Source organism: Eretmochelys imbricata, chromosome 1, assembly GCF_965152235.1.
Source record: "Eretmochelys imbricata isolate rEreImb1 chromosome 1, rEreImb1.hap1, whole genome shotgun sequence".
Taxonomy (NCBI): Eukaryota; Metazoa; Chordata; order Testudines; family Cheloniidae; genus Eretmochelys; species Eretmochelys imbricata.
The window spans coordinates 22,464,850-22,484,924 of record NC_135572.1 but is presented as its reverse complement, the minus strand read 5'-3'; the positions used below and the strand labels follow the sequence as shown (position 1 = coordinate 22,484,924).

Here is a 20,075-nt window from a genome sequence, read left to right as displayed (position 1 = left end):
GCTATTAAAGTAAATCAGTTTATTCATACAATAATCATTGCAATTACCAAGTCGCTATTCAGTATTCATAAATTATTACAGACAGTGCCTTGTCTGTCACAGCCCCTTTTTGGGTATCTTGAGCCTCTCTGAATTTAAGTGTGGTGTCATGGCTTGGGGAGAAAGTTGGTCACTCAGGTAGGTAGGAAGCTAAATGTGAAAACAATGCAAAGGTTCCATTCCATTCCAGCTGGTGCAAGACCCAGCAATGGTTTTAAGCTGTTTGTGAGCACATCAGGTCTGTGTTTCAGTTCCTCTACTGGCTTCAAGTCTGCTTCCGCTGCCAGTTTAGGACCTTGGTCATAATCTTCAAACAGCTATGTTAGAGTCAGCATCTCAACTTATAAACTGCCAAGAGCGTCTGGAGTGGTCTTTGAGTGGTCAGCAATCGATTTCTGGTAGCTAGCCTTCCATCTGCCACTGGGGCTCTTAAAATGAGTTCACCGAATAAGCCCACTCAACTCAAGAGTTTTTACCATTTTTATGCTTGTGTTACAGTAACATGTCAATCAAAAAAAAAAAATAAAATAAACCATGTAAACCCCAAAACTCTTAAGCAAGCAATTTCAAGCCATTAGTTGTGCAGCTCTGATTCTACGTACAAGCAGTCAAATATAACTAGACTTCTAGTTTTTTAAAATGCATACTTAAGCAGTTTAAAAGAAAAGCCTAACAGGATGGTCAAGATCATGTTCAATCCTCGTGGGGTGTGTGTGTGTCCGTCCCTCCCCCCCAGCCCCCCGCCTTGCAGAGTTATGCTAAGGCTGCTACAAAGGACTTATAGCTGCTTGTGGCAATGAGCATGATAATCGATATTCCAGTTACCGGCAGTGATCTAGGCATTTTTCTGGGCCACCAATTTGTCTCCCTTAACACTGGGATGATGATCACAAAGCCCTGAATGAAAAGCAGTAGTAAAGAGAGCAGCTATTCTCTGTTGAAAGGGTCTGACTGTGAAACAGAATTCCAGAGAAAATCAGATGAATTCAGAGTCATCAATTAGGAAAGTCTGCAAGAGTTGACTTTGATAAAACTTTCCCACCAAAATCATCATGACCTTTTCAATAATCACCCAACATCCTTCCCACCTTCTCCGCAAGTAAGTCTACCATTCCCAGGCAGAGCTTTGTACACCTACAAAAGGGAACAGAGACCGAGTCCATGAAGTCTGGTAGGGATTTAGATATTGCTAATCTAATTAACATTGGAAGTGTTCAGATGTCACAGCGGTTTTGCACTGCTGCGAATCATAAAATAGACAAAGCTAGGGGAGAGATTGAATGGAACCGTTGGCATTGGCAGGAGCATGGCCTAATAGGCCTTTAGGATCTCTAATTTGTGTGATTCTAGTTGTCTAACCTTGAACAAACTAAAGCAATAAAACAAAGCAGTCTCTCTCCCCCGAGGGCTGAATTTATGAACTGCGTAATACCAATAGCCTTTACTGACCTGAAGTCTACAAGTACTATAGGGGACATTCCTGCATTGATAGATGATCTAAGAAGTATTTTCACTACTAACTTCTATGATTCTCCGATATTTGTTTACATGAAATTGGTAAACCTAATGCTCTGTTCTGCACCATAGGCTGCCTTGATTTGATATAATTGACTTTAACATAATCATCCTAGTTGAGAGCTTTCTTTGTTCCATAGATGTAATAACTCCTCTATTTTTGTTTTTGTTCTTTCATAATGTCTTCTAAATTATCATTCATTATGCTTAACCTTAGGGCATGTGACATACAGCTTGTGAATGAGCATGTTTGTGCTGTGCCTCCGGCAGCTGCCCTTAGGAAGCAGTGACCTTGGGCATGCAGGGATGCAAGGCATGCAAAGGGCTAAATTTGAAATAGTTCTTTGAGACCTTCAAAACCTGAGGTCCATCAGCTCTGGGACAACACAGAGGGTGCCACAGAACTTTCAGTAAGAGTAAAGATTTGTTTTGGGGATTTGAGAGAATATTTGCTGTGAACTAATTTTCTGCCAGGCTGTACTTCGAAAGTAAAAGTGGCTGTAGTCCTGTGTCTCTCTCACACGTGAGGAAGGCAGGGCTGGAGGAGAGCCCCAGTCCTTTTGCTCCAGAGCAACAAGTCTGTATCACTTGTGCTATGGGAGATCTTGCTTAAAGGAAGCACTGTCTCATTTTATAAATGGGGGGAATGAGAGACAAAGATGAAGAGATTTGCCCAAGGTCACATAGGAAGTCTAAGAATTGAGCCCAGGTCACTTGAGTCTGTCTAGTGCTTTATTCAGAAACCGTTCTTCTGGTCTCCCTCTTTACTTAGACTGTGCTTCCTTTAGAAAAAAGAAAAAGTAAGTTTGACTGTCTTGAATAGGCATGATCTCACGTTGATTACTTCTCTTGTTGTTTTTCTATCAAAATATTTTTAGAAGCTGTAGGGCCAGAATAACTTGTAAATATTATTTCAAGCTATGGTCTATCTTGCATTTATTACTGTTCTTTCACTGTGTATTTTTTATGGTTACATAATGATGCATTCTTGGTTGGAGGGGAAAATCTTTTCTTACATCTAAATCATCTTCACCCATGCTTCAAGCTTCCCTTTCAAAACTATTAATTTTTTGTTTTCCACAAAGCAAATTCTTCTCAATGTTTATTTTTGTTTCGTGTGCAGAGTTGGTATAGACCAATTATAAGTATACTATCAACTAAACGTTTTCAATCCATTTATTACACCGCCTTAACGTCTTTAAAACCAGATCAATTATGTTTTCCATGTAATCAGTATTGGATCAAACACAGTTCAGCACACATAATGCATGATATCCAGGTTTGTTCTGTACACCAGTTGTTTTTATTAAATCAGCATAATAGTTGGACATATGTACTTGAACAGTGCGCTAATTCAAAAATGCATATCATCCCATAGTTAATATTATGGTTCAATTACAGCTGATGCTATAGGGGCAGCCAGAGGCCTCTGCATGCTGCCTCTGCCCCATATGCCGCCCCCGCAGCGTCCATTGGCTGGGAACCGTAGCCAATGGGTGCTGTGGGGGCGGCACCTGTGGATGGTGTGGTGCGCATCTGGCCGCATCTCCACATAGGAGCCGAAGGGGGGACATGCCGGCTGCTTCCCAGGAGCCATATGGTGCGGTGGCTAGCAGGGAGCCTGCCAGACCTGCTGCGTGGCACCGCCAACTGGACAATCAACCGCTGACCGGAGCGGCCAGGATCCCTTTTTGACCGGGTGTGCCGATCGAAAACTGGACACCTAGTCACCCTATTAGTTATCCTTGAGCACTGGAGGAATGCAGATGTTTTGGACATCTGGAATACCTTTTACTTTCCATGCATGAGTAAAAACTACCTAAAGATATTTAGAACCTTTTTTTATATTCCCTTTAGACTTGCCAGTATTTACCCTGCATACCTGTTTGGGCCAGGTTTTTAAACAGGCCTCAGGTTTTACATAGGCAATTTGGAAATGCAGTAGGATACTTAGTCCCAGCAAATGAAGAACTTACTAGTTTATCAAGTAATAAGTGGCCTAAATTGTACCTGCAAAAATGTGTCTGCTCCTCTTGCAATTTCAGACCTCAGAGAGGAACAAAAATGGGTCTGAGAACACAGCTGAATACAATTGTTCATCCAAAATGTCAGAGGGATGATTAGCATTGTGTGTGGCATGACTGTCAGTGAAGCATGTCTCTCACATTTTTTCCGCTGCAGCTTGTCACAAGCATGCAGCAGGGGACGGCACTACCTAGCTGGTAAGTTATAGCCAGGTGTATGATATATGCCTGTTTTGACATAGATGCCACACAATTCTGCAACTCCTGCTGCTTTCCCTTGCAGTCTATTTGGTTATAGTAAATCTAGCAAAGCGTCCGTCTCAACTTAGACCTTCTTATGATATAAGTGAATTTGGGAGAAAATAGTGTTTGGAATGTTCCATTGTGGAAAAATCACCTTAGGTAACCTCATGGGTCTTCCTGATCTTCTGTTGTGGACATATGTTTGCTGCAAAAAGTGTTATTCCGAGTATGGATTTCTGAAAAAATTAACACTAAAGAGTGATGATAGCAGACTGTGGAACAAAACATTCTGAACTAACAATACACATTTGAACCTAATAAAGCTATTGACTGAAAGCTGATCAGGTGTCCTGAGTGGAAATCTTGAAAGCTGCCTCTGCGCAGTGAGAGCCACATTGGAAGCAGATTATATGAATCCTTTCTCATTGTCTCTCTCCTGGTTGGACATCTTCATCTGTGTCTGGATCTCCTCAGCAGGGACCAGTTAGTCCTTCAGGCCGTAATATTCCAACTCTGGAGCACTTCACAGTTAAGTGCGAGGATGGATGGTCCAGTGGTATACTTGGAAGACCTGGGTTCAATTCCCAGCTCTGCCACAGATTTTCCTGTGTGAGCTTGGAGAAATCACCTAGCATCTCTATGCCTCAGTACTCCATCTGAAAAATGGGAAAGAGAGCACTTTCCTACCTGTCAGTGATGTGGTGAAGAGAAATTAAAGAATTAAAGAATGTGACCTGCTCAGCTATTACAGTAATGGGGGCCATATAAGTATCTAATATAGATAGACTTAATCATTGAATGGAGAAACAGAGCACCCCAAAATAAGTACAGTAGGACATCCATGTTGTGATGTCATGAGATGGAGACATTCTGTTAGAGTCTCAGCTTCATCACATGCTGTCTCAGGATTTCATACCATGATTCCATTATGGTGAGTGTGACTTCCCTCTAGAGTATATCCTCATTTTCCTCCACTCCGGCTGCTAGGAAGAGAGTGTGATTTCCTCCCTTCTCTGTTAGTCTCTGGGGATGTAGATGGCTGCTCACTAATCTGTGAGAGTGCAAACCTTTCATCTTTGTCTTTACTCCACTATAGTGGGGTGCTTCTTGTTTTCTCAGTGCAGGGGTTGTTTGTGATTGTCACTCTCCACTTGTTCTGTGAGCAGTGCTTTTCTGATCTGCTGACTGAAAGAGCTGCATGCTGGCCCCCAAAAAGCCATAGGAGAGAATCACTGCTTAAACTCCAACCATGCGCATGTACTTTACGCACATGAGTATAAACTGAGGTCAACGGAGCTATGCCAGTTTATACCCGTTGAGGATCTTGTCCATGGAGTCTACTTTTGTGCATAAGAGTGTCAAATCAAGACTTTCGGTAAGCTATGTACAAAGGGTCTAAGCAACCTTATACCCTTTCTCAGGGGACACACATCGTACCCAAATAGATTTGTCATATGTTGTGACTCGGAAAAAGTTGCCACTATTGATGATTTAAACAGGTGGCTCTCAAATGCCATCCCCTTAAACAGCCTTTTGAGTCACTATGCAGATAAAATATTTTTTCTACTTCAACAACAGTGGTACCGATTTTTAGTGAAGACTCCCTGCCTAGCTAAATCAAAATGTCCTTTACAAGGGTCTAGTCTTTGAGAGACTGAGGTTAATAATTGGGCAATAGTGAAAATTACTGCATCAAACTGTTTTTTTAAATGATTTGGTACTGTGATTCTTTTCTCAGTTAAAATACTTTAAGATAGAGTCATCATGGTCTTATATTTGAATTTATGGTAGCCTTTGAAATGCTAAAATATTCACGTCATTTATGAACTGGGTACATTTAATTTCTTATAGTGAGAGACTAATGTAGAATTCTAAAACCCTCTCAATTTAAAGGCATTCCATGACACAGTTCAGTATTTGTGATTTTAAAAAAATTGGTTATCTTTGGTGATGAAAAAAAAAATGTTGAGATAAAGGCCTAGGGTAAAATTTTCTAAAGCCCCTAAGACCCATTTTCAAAAGTGACTCCTAAGGCTCCTAAGTGACTATGTGATTTTTTGAAACTGGACTTTGGCTTCTAATTCCTCTGGGCCCTTTTGAAAATTTTACCCCAGATCTCCTGATGTTTAACTCCTCTGACTTCAGTGGAGTTTTTTCTCATTTAAACTGCTATAAGTGAGAAGATGATTAAGCTCAAAATACTTACAAAGCAGGGTACAACATAATGTGAGGTGATGAAACCATTTCAGTAAGCAAAACTCAATAATTCGTTTAAAATGCCTTATTGTGTATCCGAAAGGCATTCACAAGCAATGAAGGAAATAACTTTCTCTCCTCTACTCCTCCCTCACCCCCAGCATTTAATTAGGATTACAGAGATCTTTCCCAGATATATGTGCTGCTAAGGATACGCATGCCCATTTAATAAATCTTTCCTAAAAGCTTCAAGTCAAGACCTTTAATTTTGTATTTTAATCTCAGTGTAGTTTTCTTATGTGTTTATATACAGTATAGAATGTATCTTATAGTTCAACTTTTAGTGTAGACAATAATCTTCCTGAACTCATTATCTGTGTCCTCTACTGATGGAATTTTGTTGTTATGATCTTTTTAGGAAGGCAGAAAAATAGTCTTATGTCTGTTTTCCATTCTTTGGAAAGGTATATTTTTTTCAATAGACTTTGGTTATTTACTCTTATTTTTACTGTTTCCAGAGGAAAGCATCCTGCTGGTAAAGCTTACATGTATATCTGCTTCAGTACATGCCTGTGTGTTGCCAGCATAGGCTAGGAAAGTGCTAAATTAGAATGAAAATTGCAAGGGTATTTTTCCACTATGGTTTGTCATCCAGAAATGGGTTTGTAACACAGTGTACAGCCTTGTATCCCAGCTGTGTGGAGCATTGATTGCTTCTGCCTGAAGCAGGGATGCTGTCAAGTTGCTCTGTGAGTTGAGTCATCTATTGACAAAGAGCTACCAGCCAGCAGATAATGCTGTGCAGCTCTGCTCTCTGTGCTCCCACGATGCACTGCTTATAGCAGCTGTCAAAGATACTGAAGGGTCCACAAAAAAAAAGGACTTTACATCTGCTAAGAAGAGAAAAGCTTTTATCAAAGCTGGCCAAGGGAAACACTAGACATCAGTACAACATGAATGCATATCTTACTAAGCAACACAGCTGCTGCAGGGGGTCTGATGGGATGGATGCTGGCAGAAGTTTGCCTTCATTGATGAGGGATGCCCACTGCGCCTGTGGTTGGCAACAGAACCCCCAGGGTCTCTATTATAATTCTCAGACTGTGCCCTCTTCAGGACCCGTGGGTCTGACCCACAACAGGAGTAAGTGTATTACTTTGTGGGACAGTGTGCGGAAGAGCCCTCATAAAACTCTGGCTAAGACAAAGGGGACCACAGGGGAGTGGTGGTCAGAGTGCACCTGTCCCCATGGCTGGTGCAACCCAGTACAGGTGAGCCTATTCTTGTAAATCTAAATGGGTTAGAAGACTCTCAAACAACAAAAAAATAGGATTTGCTATTGTTGGCAACTTTTCACGCTGGGTCTTGATTATTGTTTAATGATGCCTTCAGGAAGATTTTATGCAAGTGCAGTGTGTCAGTTTATAATGTCTGTCATTTGAATTCTGCTTCTATATGGTCTTTGTAATCCTTGGGGTTCTCTGGGAAGAGTTTCCTTTTCATACTGCTTTGTATTTATAAATACAACTTCTCTAAACTTCCTATTATGTTTGTTTAGAAGTATGATCTGTTTTAGCCACCCCGTGGCTTCACAAGTATTGTATTGTGCATGCTTCTTTGGAGAGTTTGTTTTAATTTGCTTTCTCAAGCTAAATAATCATATGGTTTTTAAATAGAGAAAATATTTAATGCTTAAAAATAAAGATGGAAGGTATGACTGATTTTTCTCTTAAACCCCCCCCGCCCCCGCAAGATCTATTTGAAATTTAAGTATGTATGAAGTAACTGACTTTAGCTTTCATTTTTGTACTGATTTAATTTTTCAAATAGCAAAGTAGTTTTATTTGAAGTTTAAAATATACTAGTGTCCAGAATTTGTAGTTACTTGTGTAATTATTCTTAGTTATAATTGCTCCCAAGAAAACAAAGCACTGTAAAATGAAATTCAGTGACATTCATATGGTTGTTAATATTAAAAAGCGTTAATGCTTTGTCCACCGATGCATGCATTTTCATGACTGAATCAGACATTTTAATCTCATTCAAAAGCTCTTGTATTACACTAACACCAAACACACTCATTTTCTAAAATAGTGGATTTTTTTATTTAACCAGGGTGTAATATTTTTTTAAAAATCAGGGTGTAATAGTAATCTGAAATATTCTAGTAGTTATTGGGTAAAGCTTGCAGTGTAGTCTGTCTGTCCTTAAAATACATCAAACGAAGACATGCTCTGTTTGGAGAATAAATCAATTCTCTGATGGAAATTGTTTTAATGTTTTTCACAGAACAGGAAACCAATAAGGCACTGGGTCTTCTGACAGTGGGGCTACACTTTATCTTCCTCATGATCCAGAAAAGTGATGCATTGTTTGCTGCAAGTAAACAAGCTCTATTTTAGATATAAACTAATTTTATATTGAAGGGCTAAGATTTTTACTTTTGGATTTTTTTGACTTGACCAATAATACACACTATTCTAAAAATATATTATAAATTCTTCTCATGAATCATGTACCAAATTTATATGAATGTTACATACAAAATAAGCCAACATGAAAAAAACGAAAAAGCAATATCACTAGTTAGTGCCCTTATTTTGCAGAAAAATATTGAATTTAAAAAAAAAAAACCACTGTTTCAGTGAGGCAGAAATTGTATTCCTTAATGTGTTTTTTCTAAAATGGAAAAAAGTTGAAAGAAAAAACTATCTCATACTAGTAACCAGTTTTGTAGGCAATGTAAGACATAGAATATGCAAAGGGGACAGTAATGCTGTGTGTTCTTACTGTAATTTTTAAAAGGTACCGTATTGGTCACACTTAAAAGATCTCTCCAGTATATGTACTTTACTGTTATACAGTTGTATGCAATGCACAATACAAAAGTATACTTGCATATTTTCAACACCATTATATGAAGATAAAATAAAATAACCCATTTCAAGTTTTGCACAAACAGTCTTTCTACTTTTGAATTGTGTATTTTAAACTTCATGTAGCACACATTCTTATTGTCTGAACGCACCTTTTTGTCTTTGTTGTGTTTAACAAAGTGTCCTCACTAGTATTTACCTGTAGTCATCTTAATGCTTGTTAGCAACAAATTCTAGGGCAAGGTAATGTTCTGTGCCTACACGCAATGGAAACAGATTGATATGGTTACTTCCTGATAGGATTTTATTGATCCTTTGTATCATACTCTTTCCGGACAATCAGTTTCCTCTGACCATCCCACCCTTTCTCGTTCAAATAATAATCTCTTTACTTTTGTTTCCTCTGTGTAAAGCGGGCATTGTGGAGACAGTGAGACGAGGAGGGAGTGTATGTAAACACACTGGGGGTAAGCCTACATAGCAACTAGACACCTGCAGCTGGGGCTTGGGTTGCGGAAATGTTTCATTGCTATGTAGAATTCCAGGCTTGGGCTGGAGCCTGAGCACTTGGATCCTCCCACCTCACATGGTCCTAGAACCCAGGCTCCAGTCCAAGTCCAGAAGTCTACACAGCAGTGAAATAGCCACATGAGCCCAAGTCCGCTTACACTGGCCAGCTGCAGGTTTTTCTCTGCTGTGTAGATATATCCTGGGAAGGCTTGCTTTTTGACCAGTGTTGAGATGGTAATACTGTTTGTAACTGTTGTAAAAAGCTGGTAGGAGGGGTATCATTCCTAATATGGATGCTTTCTGAATATTAGCTGCATTACATACGTATAAGAGATTCAGTGTACAGCAATTGACTGACTAATCAGTCAATTGCATCTGATGAAGTGAGCTGTAGCTCACGAAAGCTCATGCTCAAATAAATTGGTTAGTCTCTAAGGTGCCACAAGTACTCCTTTTCTTTTTAATCAGAGAAAGGTTTCAGAGCTATTGGTTCTTTCATGGGTACCTTTTAAATTGCCACTAGTTTAAAGGTGCAGGTTAAAAACTGTAGGTGTCTTTGAGGTACTCACTTACCACACTGTCCTTTGATCCGGAAAACAATCTCATTCAATCTCTTTTTGAAGAAGGCTTAGTCCCTTTTTGTTTAGCAGCAGTAAAGCCATGTTTGCAGTGATGATACTTCACAATGAAAATACAGTGAGAAATATAAAGAGCATAATTAGAATAAAAAGAAAATGTTTAAGTTCAATTCTTGTATATAATGTATTGGGGGACAATATTTTTAAAATGTAAGGAGAAATAATAGGAATCTAAACTTCAGTCTCGATAAAATTACATCAACTGTAAGAAGTAATTGTTTAGGGGAAGAGCGCTTCCCGTGAGGTGCTGAGCACCCTTGCCTTTCCATGTAGGTCACTAGGAGGTGACCACTGACTTTAGATGGAGTTGAAAGCACCTAGCACCTCACAGGTTTCCCAGTTAGCATTGCAATAACCAACATAATGTCAGGTCCTTGGTTCTTTAAAGATACATTTGACAGCTTTTAGAATTTGTCAAAGATTCAAATGGGACCTGAAATGATAAATGAGGAATAAAATGTATAGAGATCTATCTTACCTTTTCCAGTACCTTCTCTAGTTCAGAGAAATGCAATGAGTGGCCCTTCAGTGAATTTTTTTGTGCTAACCTCAGAAGTTTTGCTTCACTAGATTTTCTGTGAGCATTTTCTCTTGGTTTTGCATTGAATTTTGGGCTGAAAACTCCCTAATCTCAAACAGACTTATTTGAAATCACCAAAATTCACTTAATTTTAGAAACCATGTGAAACTAAAATTATTCAGGAGCTAATGCTAAACCCAGGTTTGAACTACCATTAGTGTTACTAAGCCAGAGGGTGTTTTCCAAGAGTTACTGGCTCTTCTTCTAGTGAAAAGGAGTGCTTTCTTATCAACTTAAATGAGAAGCTAAGAAATGCAGAAAATTCTTAAGGGAAGCAAAGGGACACAAGAAGAAATCTATAGCCAGCAGAGTTATGGTCAATAAGAAGGGTTTTTTTTAAGTGTATTGAGAACAAAAAGAATGGTATCACTCCATTACTAGATGGAAATGTAGAATTTTCAGTAATAATGCAGAAAAGGTATATGTTCAATAAATATTTCTGTTCTGTATTGGGGAATTCATATCACTTTCCATTCCACTTGTATCTCAGGAGAATGTTAAACAGCAGCTATTAAAGTTAGACATTTTTAAAGTGGCTGCTCCAGATAACTTGCATCCAAGAATTTTAGAAGAGCTGTCTGAGGAGCTCACTAGACAATTAATGTTGATTTTTCAATAAGTCTTGGAGTACCAGGAAAGTTCCAGAAGACTGGAAGAGCTCTAATGTTGTGCCAATATTTAAAAACAGTAAAGGGATGATCTGGGTAATTATAGGCCTGTCATAAGTATAAAGGGAAGGGTAAACCCCTTTAAAATCCCTCCTGGCCAGAGGAAAAATCCTCTCACCTGTAAAGGGTTAAGAAGCTAAAGGTAACCTTGTTGGCACCTGACCAAAATGACCAATGAGGAGACAAGATACTTTCAAAAGCTGGGAGGAGGGAGAAAAAACAAAGCGTCTGTGTCTGTCTGTATGCTGCTTTTGCCGGGGATAGAACAGGAATGGAGTCTTAGAACTTTTAGTAAGTAATCTAGCTAGGTATGTGTTAGATTATGATTTCTTTAAATGACTGAGAAGAGTTATGCTGAATAGAATGACTATCTCTGTCTGTGTGTCTTTTTTGTAACTTAAGGTTTTGCCTAGAGGGATTCTCTATGTTTTGAATCTAATTACCCTGTAAGGTATCTACCATCCTGATTTTACAGAGGTGATTCCTTTACTTCTATTAAAAGTCTTCTTGTAAGAAAACTGAATGCTTTCTCATTGTTCTAAGATCCAAGGGTTTGGGTCTGTGGTCACCTATGCAAATTGGTGAGGATTTTTACCAAACCTTTCCCGGGAAGTGGGGTGCAAGGGTTGGGAGGATTTTGGGGGGAAAGACGTGTCCAAACTACGTTTCCCAGTAAACCCAGTTAGAGTTTGGTGGTGGCAGTGGATATTCCAAGGACAAAGGATAAAATTAATTTGTACCTTGGGGAAGTTTTAACCTAAGCTGGTAAAAGTAATCTTAGGAGGTTTTCATGCAGGTCCCCACATCTGTACCCTAGAGTTCAGAGTGGGGGAGGAACCTTGACAAGGTCTATCAGTCTGACATTGATAAATGGCAAGATAATGGAGAGGTTGATACAGGATTCAATAAAAAAAATGTTTTGAGGGTACTATAATTACAGAGAGTAATATAATTAATGCCAGTCAACATGTCTTTATGGAAAATAGATCCTCTCAAACTAACTTGATATCGTTCTTTGAAGAGATTACAAGTTTGGCTGATAAAAGCTAATGTGTTGATGTAATATTCTTATAATTCTATAAGGCATTTGACTTGGTACTGGACAACATTTTGATTAAAAAAAAACTAGAATGATATAAAATTAACATGGGAGACATTAAATGGATTAAAAGCTAGCTAACTGATGGTCTCAAAATATAATTTTGAATGGGACTCCTCATTGAAATTGTGTGTTTCTAGTGAGGTCCCACAGGGATTGGTTTTTGGCACTACACTATTAAACATTTTTCTTTATGATCTAAAAGAAAACAAAAATCATCACTCATAAAGTCTGCAGATGACCCACAGTTTGGGAAGGTGGTAAATAGTGGCGAGGACAGTTCAATGATTCCTTGATAAATTTGGGTGCAAGTAAACAATATGCATTTTAATATGGTAAATGTATACATATAGAAACAAAGAATGTGCGCCATTTTTACAGGATGCAGGACTCTATCCTGGGAAGCAGTGATTCTGAAAAAGATTCAGGGGTTGTGGTGGATAATCAGCTAAACATGAGCTCCCAATGCAATACTGTTTTTTAAAAAGGCTAATGCAGTCCTTGGATTCATAAACAGGGGAATCTCTAGTAGGAGTAGAGAGGTTATTTTACCTCTGTATTTGGCTCTGGTGCAATTGCTACTGGAATACTATGTCCAGTTCTGGTGCCCACAATTAAAGAAGGATGTTGATAAATTGGACAGGGTTCAGAGAAGAGCCATGAGAATGATTAAAGGATTAGAAAATGTGCCTTATAGGACAGACTCAAATTGTTCCATCTATTTAGCTTATCGAAGAGCAGGATAAGGTGTGACTTGATTACAGTCTATAAGTACCTACATGGGTACCAAATATTTAAGAGTGGGCTCTTCAGTCTAACAGAAAAAGGTATAATCCATTGGCTAGAAGTTGAAGCTAGACAAATTCATACTGGAAATAAGGTGTACATTATTAACAATAAGGGTAATTTAATCACTGGTGTTTTCCGAGCTCATGCAGTTCTCTCGCACTGATAGGGCGCAGCTGAATGCATGGAGGCATTCAGTGTTAGAGGCTAGGAAAGCATTAAGTGAGCACGAAGAGCAGAGGCAGGAGGAGATGCTAAGGCTAATGGGGGAGCAAACGGACATGATGAAGTGTCTGGTGCAGCTGCAGGAAAGCCAACAAGAGCACAGATTCCCACTGCATCCACTGTATGACCGCCTGACCTCCTCTCCAAGTTCCATCTCCTCCTCACCCAAATGCTCAAGAACGGGCGGGGGAGGCTCTGGGCACCCAGCCACTCCACTCCAGAGGATGGACCAAGCAACAGAAGGCTGTCATTCAAACAGTTTGATTTGTAGTGTGGCTACAATAAGCAATGTGGCCTTCTCCTTCCCTCCTCCCCCACCCGGGCTATCTTGTCAGTTATCTCCCTTTTTTTTAATTAATAAAGAAAGAATGCATGGTTTCAAAACAATAGTTACTTTATTTCGAAGTGGAGAAGGTGGTTGGCGTACAGGGAATTAAAATCAACAAAGGGAGCGGGTTTGCATTAAGGAGAAATACACACAACTGTCACACCGAAGCCTGGCCAGTCATGAAACTGGTTTTCAAAGCCTCTCTGATGCACAGCACATGTTGCTGTGCTCTCTAATCGCCCTGGTGTCTGTCTGCTCAAAATTGGATGCCAGGCAATTTGCCTCAACCTCCCACCCTGCCATAAACATCTCACCCTTGCTCTCACAGATATGGAGCACACAGCAAGCAGCAATCACAATGGGAATGTTGGTTGCGCTGAGGTTTGACCTAGTCAGCAAACAGCGCCAGCGAGCTTTTAATCATCCAAAGGCACATTCTACCACCATTCTGCACTTGCTCAGCTTATAGTTGAACTGCTCCTTATTACTGTCCCGGCTGCGTGTGTATGGCTTCATGAGCCAGGGGAGCAAGGGGTAGGCTGGGTCCCCAAAGATAACTATTGGCATTTCAACATCCCCAAAAGTAATTTTCTGGTCTGGGAAGTAAGTCCGTTCTTGCAGCTGCTTGAACAGCTCGGAGTTCCTAAAGATGCGAGCGTCATGCACCTTTCCCAGCCATCCCACGTTGATGTCAGTGAAACGTCCCTTGTGATCCACTAGTCCTTGCAGCACTATTGAGAAGTACCCCTTGCAGTTTACGTACTGGTTGGCAAGGTGGTCCGGTGCCAAGATAGGGATATGCGTTCCGTCTATGGCCCCACCACAGTCAAGGAAACCCATTGCAGCAAAGCCATCCACTATGACCTGCACATTTCCCAGAGTCACTACACTTGATAACAGAATGTCAATGATTGCATTGGCTACTTGGATCACAGCAGCCCCCATAGTAGATTTGCCCACTCTAAATTGATTCCCGACTGACCAGTAGCAGTCAGGCATAGCAAGCTTCCACAGGGCTATCACCGCTTGCTTCTCAACTGTCAGGGCAGCTCTCATCTTGATATTCCTGCGCTTCAGGGTGGGGGAAAGCAACTCAGAGTTCCAAGAAAGTGGCCTTACTCATGCGAAAGTTTTGCAGCCACTGGGAATCATCCCATACCCACAACACTATACGGTCTCACCAGTCTGTGCTTGTTTGCTGGGCCCAGAATCAGCGTTCCACTGTGTCAACAAGCCCGACTGCCGCCTTGATGTCCCAATTGCCACAGCCCGGGCTTTCAGGAATGTCTGTGTCCATGTCCTCATCAAAATCGTCCTCGTGCTGGCATCTCTTAGCCCAGTCCTGCATATACTCCAGGATAATGTGCGCGGTGTTTACAATGCTGACAGCAGCAGTGAGCTGAGCGGGCTCCATGCTTGCTGTGGTATGGCGTCTGCAGGAGGGCAGAGTTGCAGCAGAAGCAGTGGATGACGACGGGTGCCACAAGAATAGATATTTATACAGAACGATGAGAGGACCTGTGAGGTGGATTCATGGCACCAGGAGAGCAGAGTTGCAGTGGAAATGGTGGATGACAACATGGAGAAATTTGCTATTGAGACTGAGCTCATTTACAAGAGTAGGAGAGCAGAGTTGCAGCGGAAGCGGTGGATGATGACAGTAAGCAGTCATACTGCATGGTCTGCTTACAGCAGCACCCAGGACACAACAGCAGTGGTGATGGTGAGCTGAGCTGAGTGGGCTCCATGCTTGCCCTGGTATGGTGTCCGCACGGAAAAAAGGTGCGAAATGATTGTCTGCCATTGCTTTCACGGAGGGAGGGGCGACTGACTACATGTACCCAAAACCACTTGCGACAATGTTTTTGCCCCATCAGGCATTGGGAGCTTAACCCAGAATTCCAATGGGTGGCGGAGACTGCGGGAACTGTGGGATAGCTACCCACAGTGCACTGCTCCGTAAGTCGATGCTAGCCATGGTAGTGAGGATGCACTCTGCTGACTTAATGCGCGTAGTGTGGACATACGCAATCGACTGTATAAAATTAATTTCTATAAAATCAACCTAATTTCGTAGTGTAGATATACCCTGATTTCCTCTGAAAATGCTCAGATTCACAGACCCCCTGTTTACTCTTCTGGAACCACATTCCATGTTCCCTGTGAAAACTCAGTTTCTTACACTCATATGTTTTGTTATTGAGCATCTATTGCTCCAATGTTCTACTGGAACACCGCATTTATGGAAGTTTGCAATTAGGCAGAGTAGTGGTCTTGATGGTATATTGGTCCAACCCAATGGAAGACTTTGAAGAGAGAGACTACTGAAACCTTGAATTTAACCAGCTTATTCAATGGGAAGGCAATGACATGAACAGAACAGAGCTCTGAAGTATTTTCAGATGCCTGTCTTGCTGAGTAAGCCTATTGCTGTATTCTGAACACTTGCCCAACTTGCCCTATCAAACTAACATGATATTTTTTTAATGAGATTACAAGTTTGGTTGATAAAGGTAATAGTGTTGTTGTAATATACTTAGACTTCTGTGAGGCTTGTGACTTGGAACTCTATGACATTTTGATTAAAAATCTAGACTGATATAAAATTAATATGGCACACATAACATAGATTAAAAGCTGGTCAAACTGATGGACCAGGCAGCCAGGCCAATCAGACTGGCTTGGGGTGCTGGCTACTTCCTACTGGCCCTGGTCTGGAGCTCTCTGATTGGCCAGAGGCCCTGTCAGTTGCAGGATCCTGACTTCTTGGCCCCGCCCCTCCTGGCATGGGGTGACATGAACCAAACCAACCCTCAGAGTATTAGTAAGGGGTCAACTGGCCCCTTACGTGACCAGAAACATTATTTTAAAAAATTGCTAGGATAAGGAGTTCATTTAAAAAATTGTTCTAAAATATTTGAGCATAACCTAAGTGATTTTAAACAACTTGATTTAAAAAAAAAAGAGGCTAACTATTTAGCAATGTCACTATAAACAGAAACCCTGGCTCTACCATGCCAGGTGCCTCAGAAGGAGTCTGGTAAATTTCTTAGCGCTAGTTCTTACACACAAAGAAGAGAGCTAACAAACATGGAAAGCACAGACAAACTATATAGCTGGAGTAAGTGTGAAATGTCTGGGTAAAATCCTTGTTCCGCTGAAGTCAATATCAGTTTTGCTATTGACTTCCATGTGACGTGTGTGTATGTGCGAGAAAGAGAGACTTCCATGTTGGATAATATCACTGTATTTTATATTGCATTATTGACAGCCTTACCTGCTCTGTGCCCACTCGTTCATTTTTTCAGAGTCTGCTTCTCACAAATCTCTGATTAGCATGATGAAGCTAAGTTTTCTGCTGTTTAGAGCCTTGCTGGTAAATGAATGACTGGCCATCCTGATCAAAACAGGCTCTGATTTTGGACATCTGTTTTTGGATGCCTAACTTCATACATCATTAAGGTACCTGATGTTCAGAGAGTACTTAGAACTTACCCAGATTAGGTACCCCAGAATTGAGGTGCACATAATCACTAAACATTTTTGAAAATTGTGGCCTTTTTAAAAAAAACCAAAAACCAACCGAACGAATACTCTCAAAACAAAAAACTAAGCACACAGAGGCTACTACAATCACTGGTAATAATTTGTTTTTCTCCCTTATTTGGATGAATCCTTTGAAATAAAAGAAAAGGAGATAGTCTGTGCAGAAATAAGGATGTGTAGAAAAGTGCCAATTGTTACATTTTATAAAAAATTATAAAATATTTTTCTGTAAAGTGTTATATGTACTGATTATGTGATGGACCATTTCAGTGCTGTGTTTGTGACTCTGCAGACAACTCTGTTCTGTCTGTAATTTCTCATTGCTTTCTCAACTATCAACAGAGTAAAACTGACTCTCATCTGTTCAGTTTTCCTGCTGATCAATAAAATCTGTTGGCTTACGGTGGAGTTTCCCCTGGGGTGAATTAAGTCCCCTATAATATATCAATGCAGTCCTTGAAATGGAAACTTTACACTCAAAATAATATGGGCCAAAATTGGGATCACTATGTGATCAAACCTCTAGGCAGGATGCTAACTATTGTGATTTCTATCATCAGTTGCTGACTATTAACCAAACTTTGAATGCCAATAAGTGAAACGTTACATTAATAATACTGAGAAACAGAAAGGCATGAATCAGCCGAAGAAGAAAATGCTGAATCATGGAAATGTTTCTGCTGAATGATCAAACATGTGGCATTCAAAAAAACAAACAAAAAATGCACCCTTGCTTCAAACACACAACTCCTGGGTCCTTGTGTTTTCTAGTAGCTTCAACGGCCTTGTCTGACCAAAAGGCCATCTTAAAATTAGCATGTATGCCAAATCCGTAGAAGCATTGCTGTGTCTTCCTTTATCATCTTCAGCTCGCTTCCAGAGAGGAGTCCTTTTCCTTGTAGTTCTCTTCCTGGGACTGTCCTAGGGTGCGAGCATCTTTAATGTACAGTCTGCTAGTTTCTGTTTCATCACATTGCCTCCGGCCCTGAGGGTTCAGCAAAGCTGACGAAACAGTGGAATGGGAAGGGAAACAGGACTGCCAGGTTAGACACCTGGGCTTTTGGGTGCACTTGTCAAAAGTGAAAACTTAAAGAATGATTCTTGATTACCTGTTAAAACATTAGTCTGTGTTTGACAGCAGGGGAAGAAAAGACATCAAACAAAAAGCGCATTGAAAAAAATTCTGCTTGGTTTTTCCCCAATATTTAGGGCTGAATATGGAAGCTCCAGTTGTTTCGTTTCCACTTTTGGAAGCGTATATAAAATGTCTGCCTGCTTCTCTTTTAGACTCTGTTTGCCTTATTGCCTATCTCATCCTCCTTACCCACCCTTGCCTCATTTGTATGTGTCATCCACTTGTTGTATCCCATTTGACATTTTGTGAGCTCCCTTGGGCTGCTAGTGTTTTCTTTGTTACTTGCCTGTACAGCCACCTATCACAATGGGGACCTAATCCTAGTGGCTAATGAAATACAACTAATTAATAAGCATAAAACAAAACACTTCATGAGGAGGAGGTGGTGGCAGCCGCTTCCTTATAACTTTTATTGCAGTGATTACAGCGCTCACTTGAGATGTGGAGACCCAGATTTAATTTCCCCCTTTGCCTGATGGAGGGAAAAGATTTGAGCATGGGTCTCTGTCTCTGTCTCTCTCTTTCAATCTGGCCCAATGACTAGTCAAGTATTTTAGTGACTTCTTAGGTCACACAGGAAGTCAGCGGCAAGCTTCTAGAATTCCAGATTCTTAGGCCTGAATTTAATCAGGTAGGCCACACTGACTACGGATTGTTGAACCCCTCTGATTTTAGCTACATTTTGTACTCCTCTTTGATCATTCAGCCAAATGAATATATTTCCAGAGACTGTACTCCCCTCAGAGCCTCCATGGGCCCTTGCTATTGGTGCTCTCTCTAGAGGAGCTGTTTCAGACAAACCTTCAGGATTCCTAGCTGGCCTCCCCTTTGCATTATGGGCCTGATCCTGCAAACACTTACACAGCGTGTAGTTATCCCTTTGAAATCAGTGGGATTCGTCATGGTACTGTAGTAAGCTCTGTGCTTGTTAGTTAATTTTTGCAGAGTGTGCATATTTGCACTGGTTGGTTTTGCTAGATCTGGGGGAAATTGTGCACCTCCTTTCAGTTTAAGGATGAGCTGTACTGACAAGATACTGGCTGCACTGAAGGATCAACCTTAGCCGTTTGGGTATCAATCAATGGAAACGAGAAGAAAATGCAAACCATAAAAGCTAAGAGCAAAACAAGTGAGAGGCTAAACAAAAGAAATGAGTAGAGATGTTTGTAGTTTTTTCAATGAAAAATTTTGCATACTTTTTTGTGAAAAAATGAGGTTTAATTAAATATAATTTTGGTGTTTCTTGAAAAAATGAAAACCCCAAACAAGTTTTCAATTGCCATATACATTTTTTTTTAATTTGCAGAAATTTTTGTCCAAAAATTAAAAAAACAAATTGCTTTCAGCAAAAAAAATTTGGGGGGTTGGAGGGAATAATAATATCCCATCTGGATCTGTAAACTGGCCTATAGCACACCTTGAACGTTCCTAGGTTTCAGTTGTGTTCCAAAGGACTGCCAAGGGGAGCAATTCCAAAGAGGGTTGGCAGTTGCATCATGGAGGGCTGAAGCCATCAAAATGATGTTGATTGTTCACTTTAATTTGCGTCAATATGGTCATCTTCAAGACGCAAAATGAAATGTGCATGCCTAGCACAACTCTGAAAGTACGCAATATGGCAGGCTTCCTTATGTCTGCAATCAGTCATTAAATGGATTTGCTTGTGT

General features: G+C 40.4%; 1 protein-coding gene across 7 annotated transcripts in view; it reads left to right on the top strand.

Moving 5' to 3' along the window:
- DLG2 (discs large MAGUK scaffold protein 2) overlaps window positions 1-20,075 on the top strand; it is a 1,498,860-nt gene that overhangs the window by 888,911 nt on the left and 589,874 nt on the right. For 4 of the 7 annotated variants that reach the window (XM_077807795.1, XM_077807777.1, XM_077807770.1 and 1 more), the window contains exon 1: window positions 6,971-7,288. The exons of the other annotated variants lie outside the window; for them this stretch is intronic. In XM_077807795.1, coding sequence (XP_077663921.1) covers window positions 6,971-7,288 — 318 coding nt within the window. Of the gene's footprint in view, window positions 1-6,970; window positions 7,289-20,075 lie in introns of those variants that run through there. 7 annotated transcript variants of the gene reach the window in all.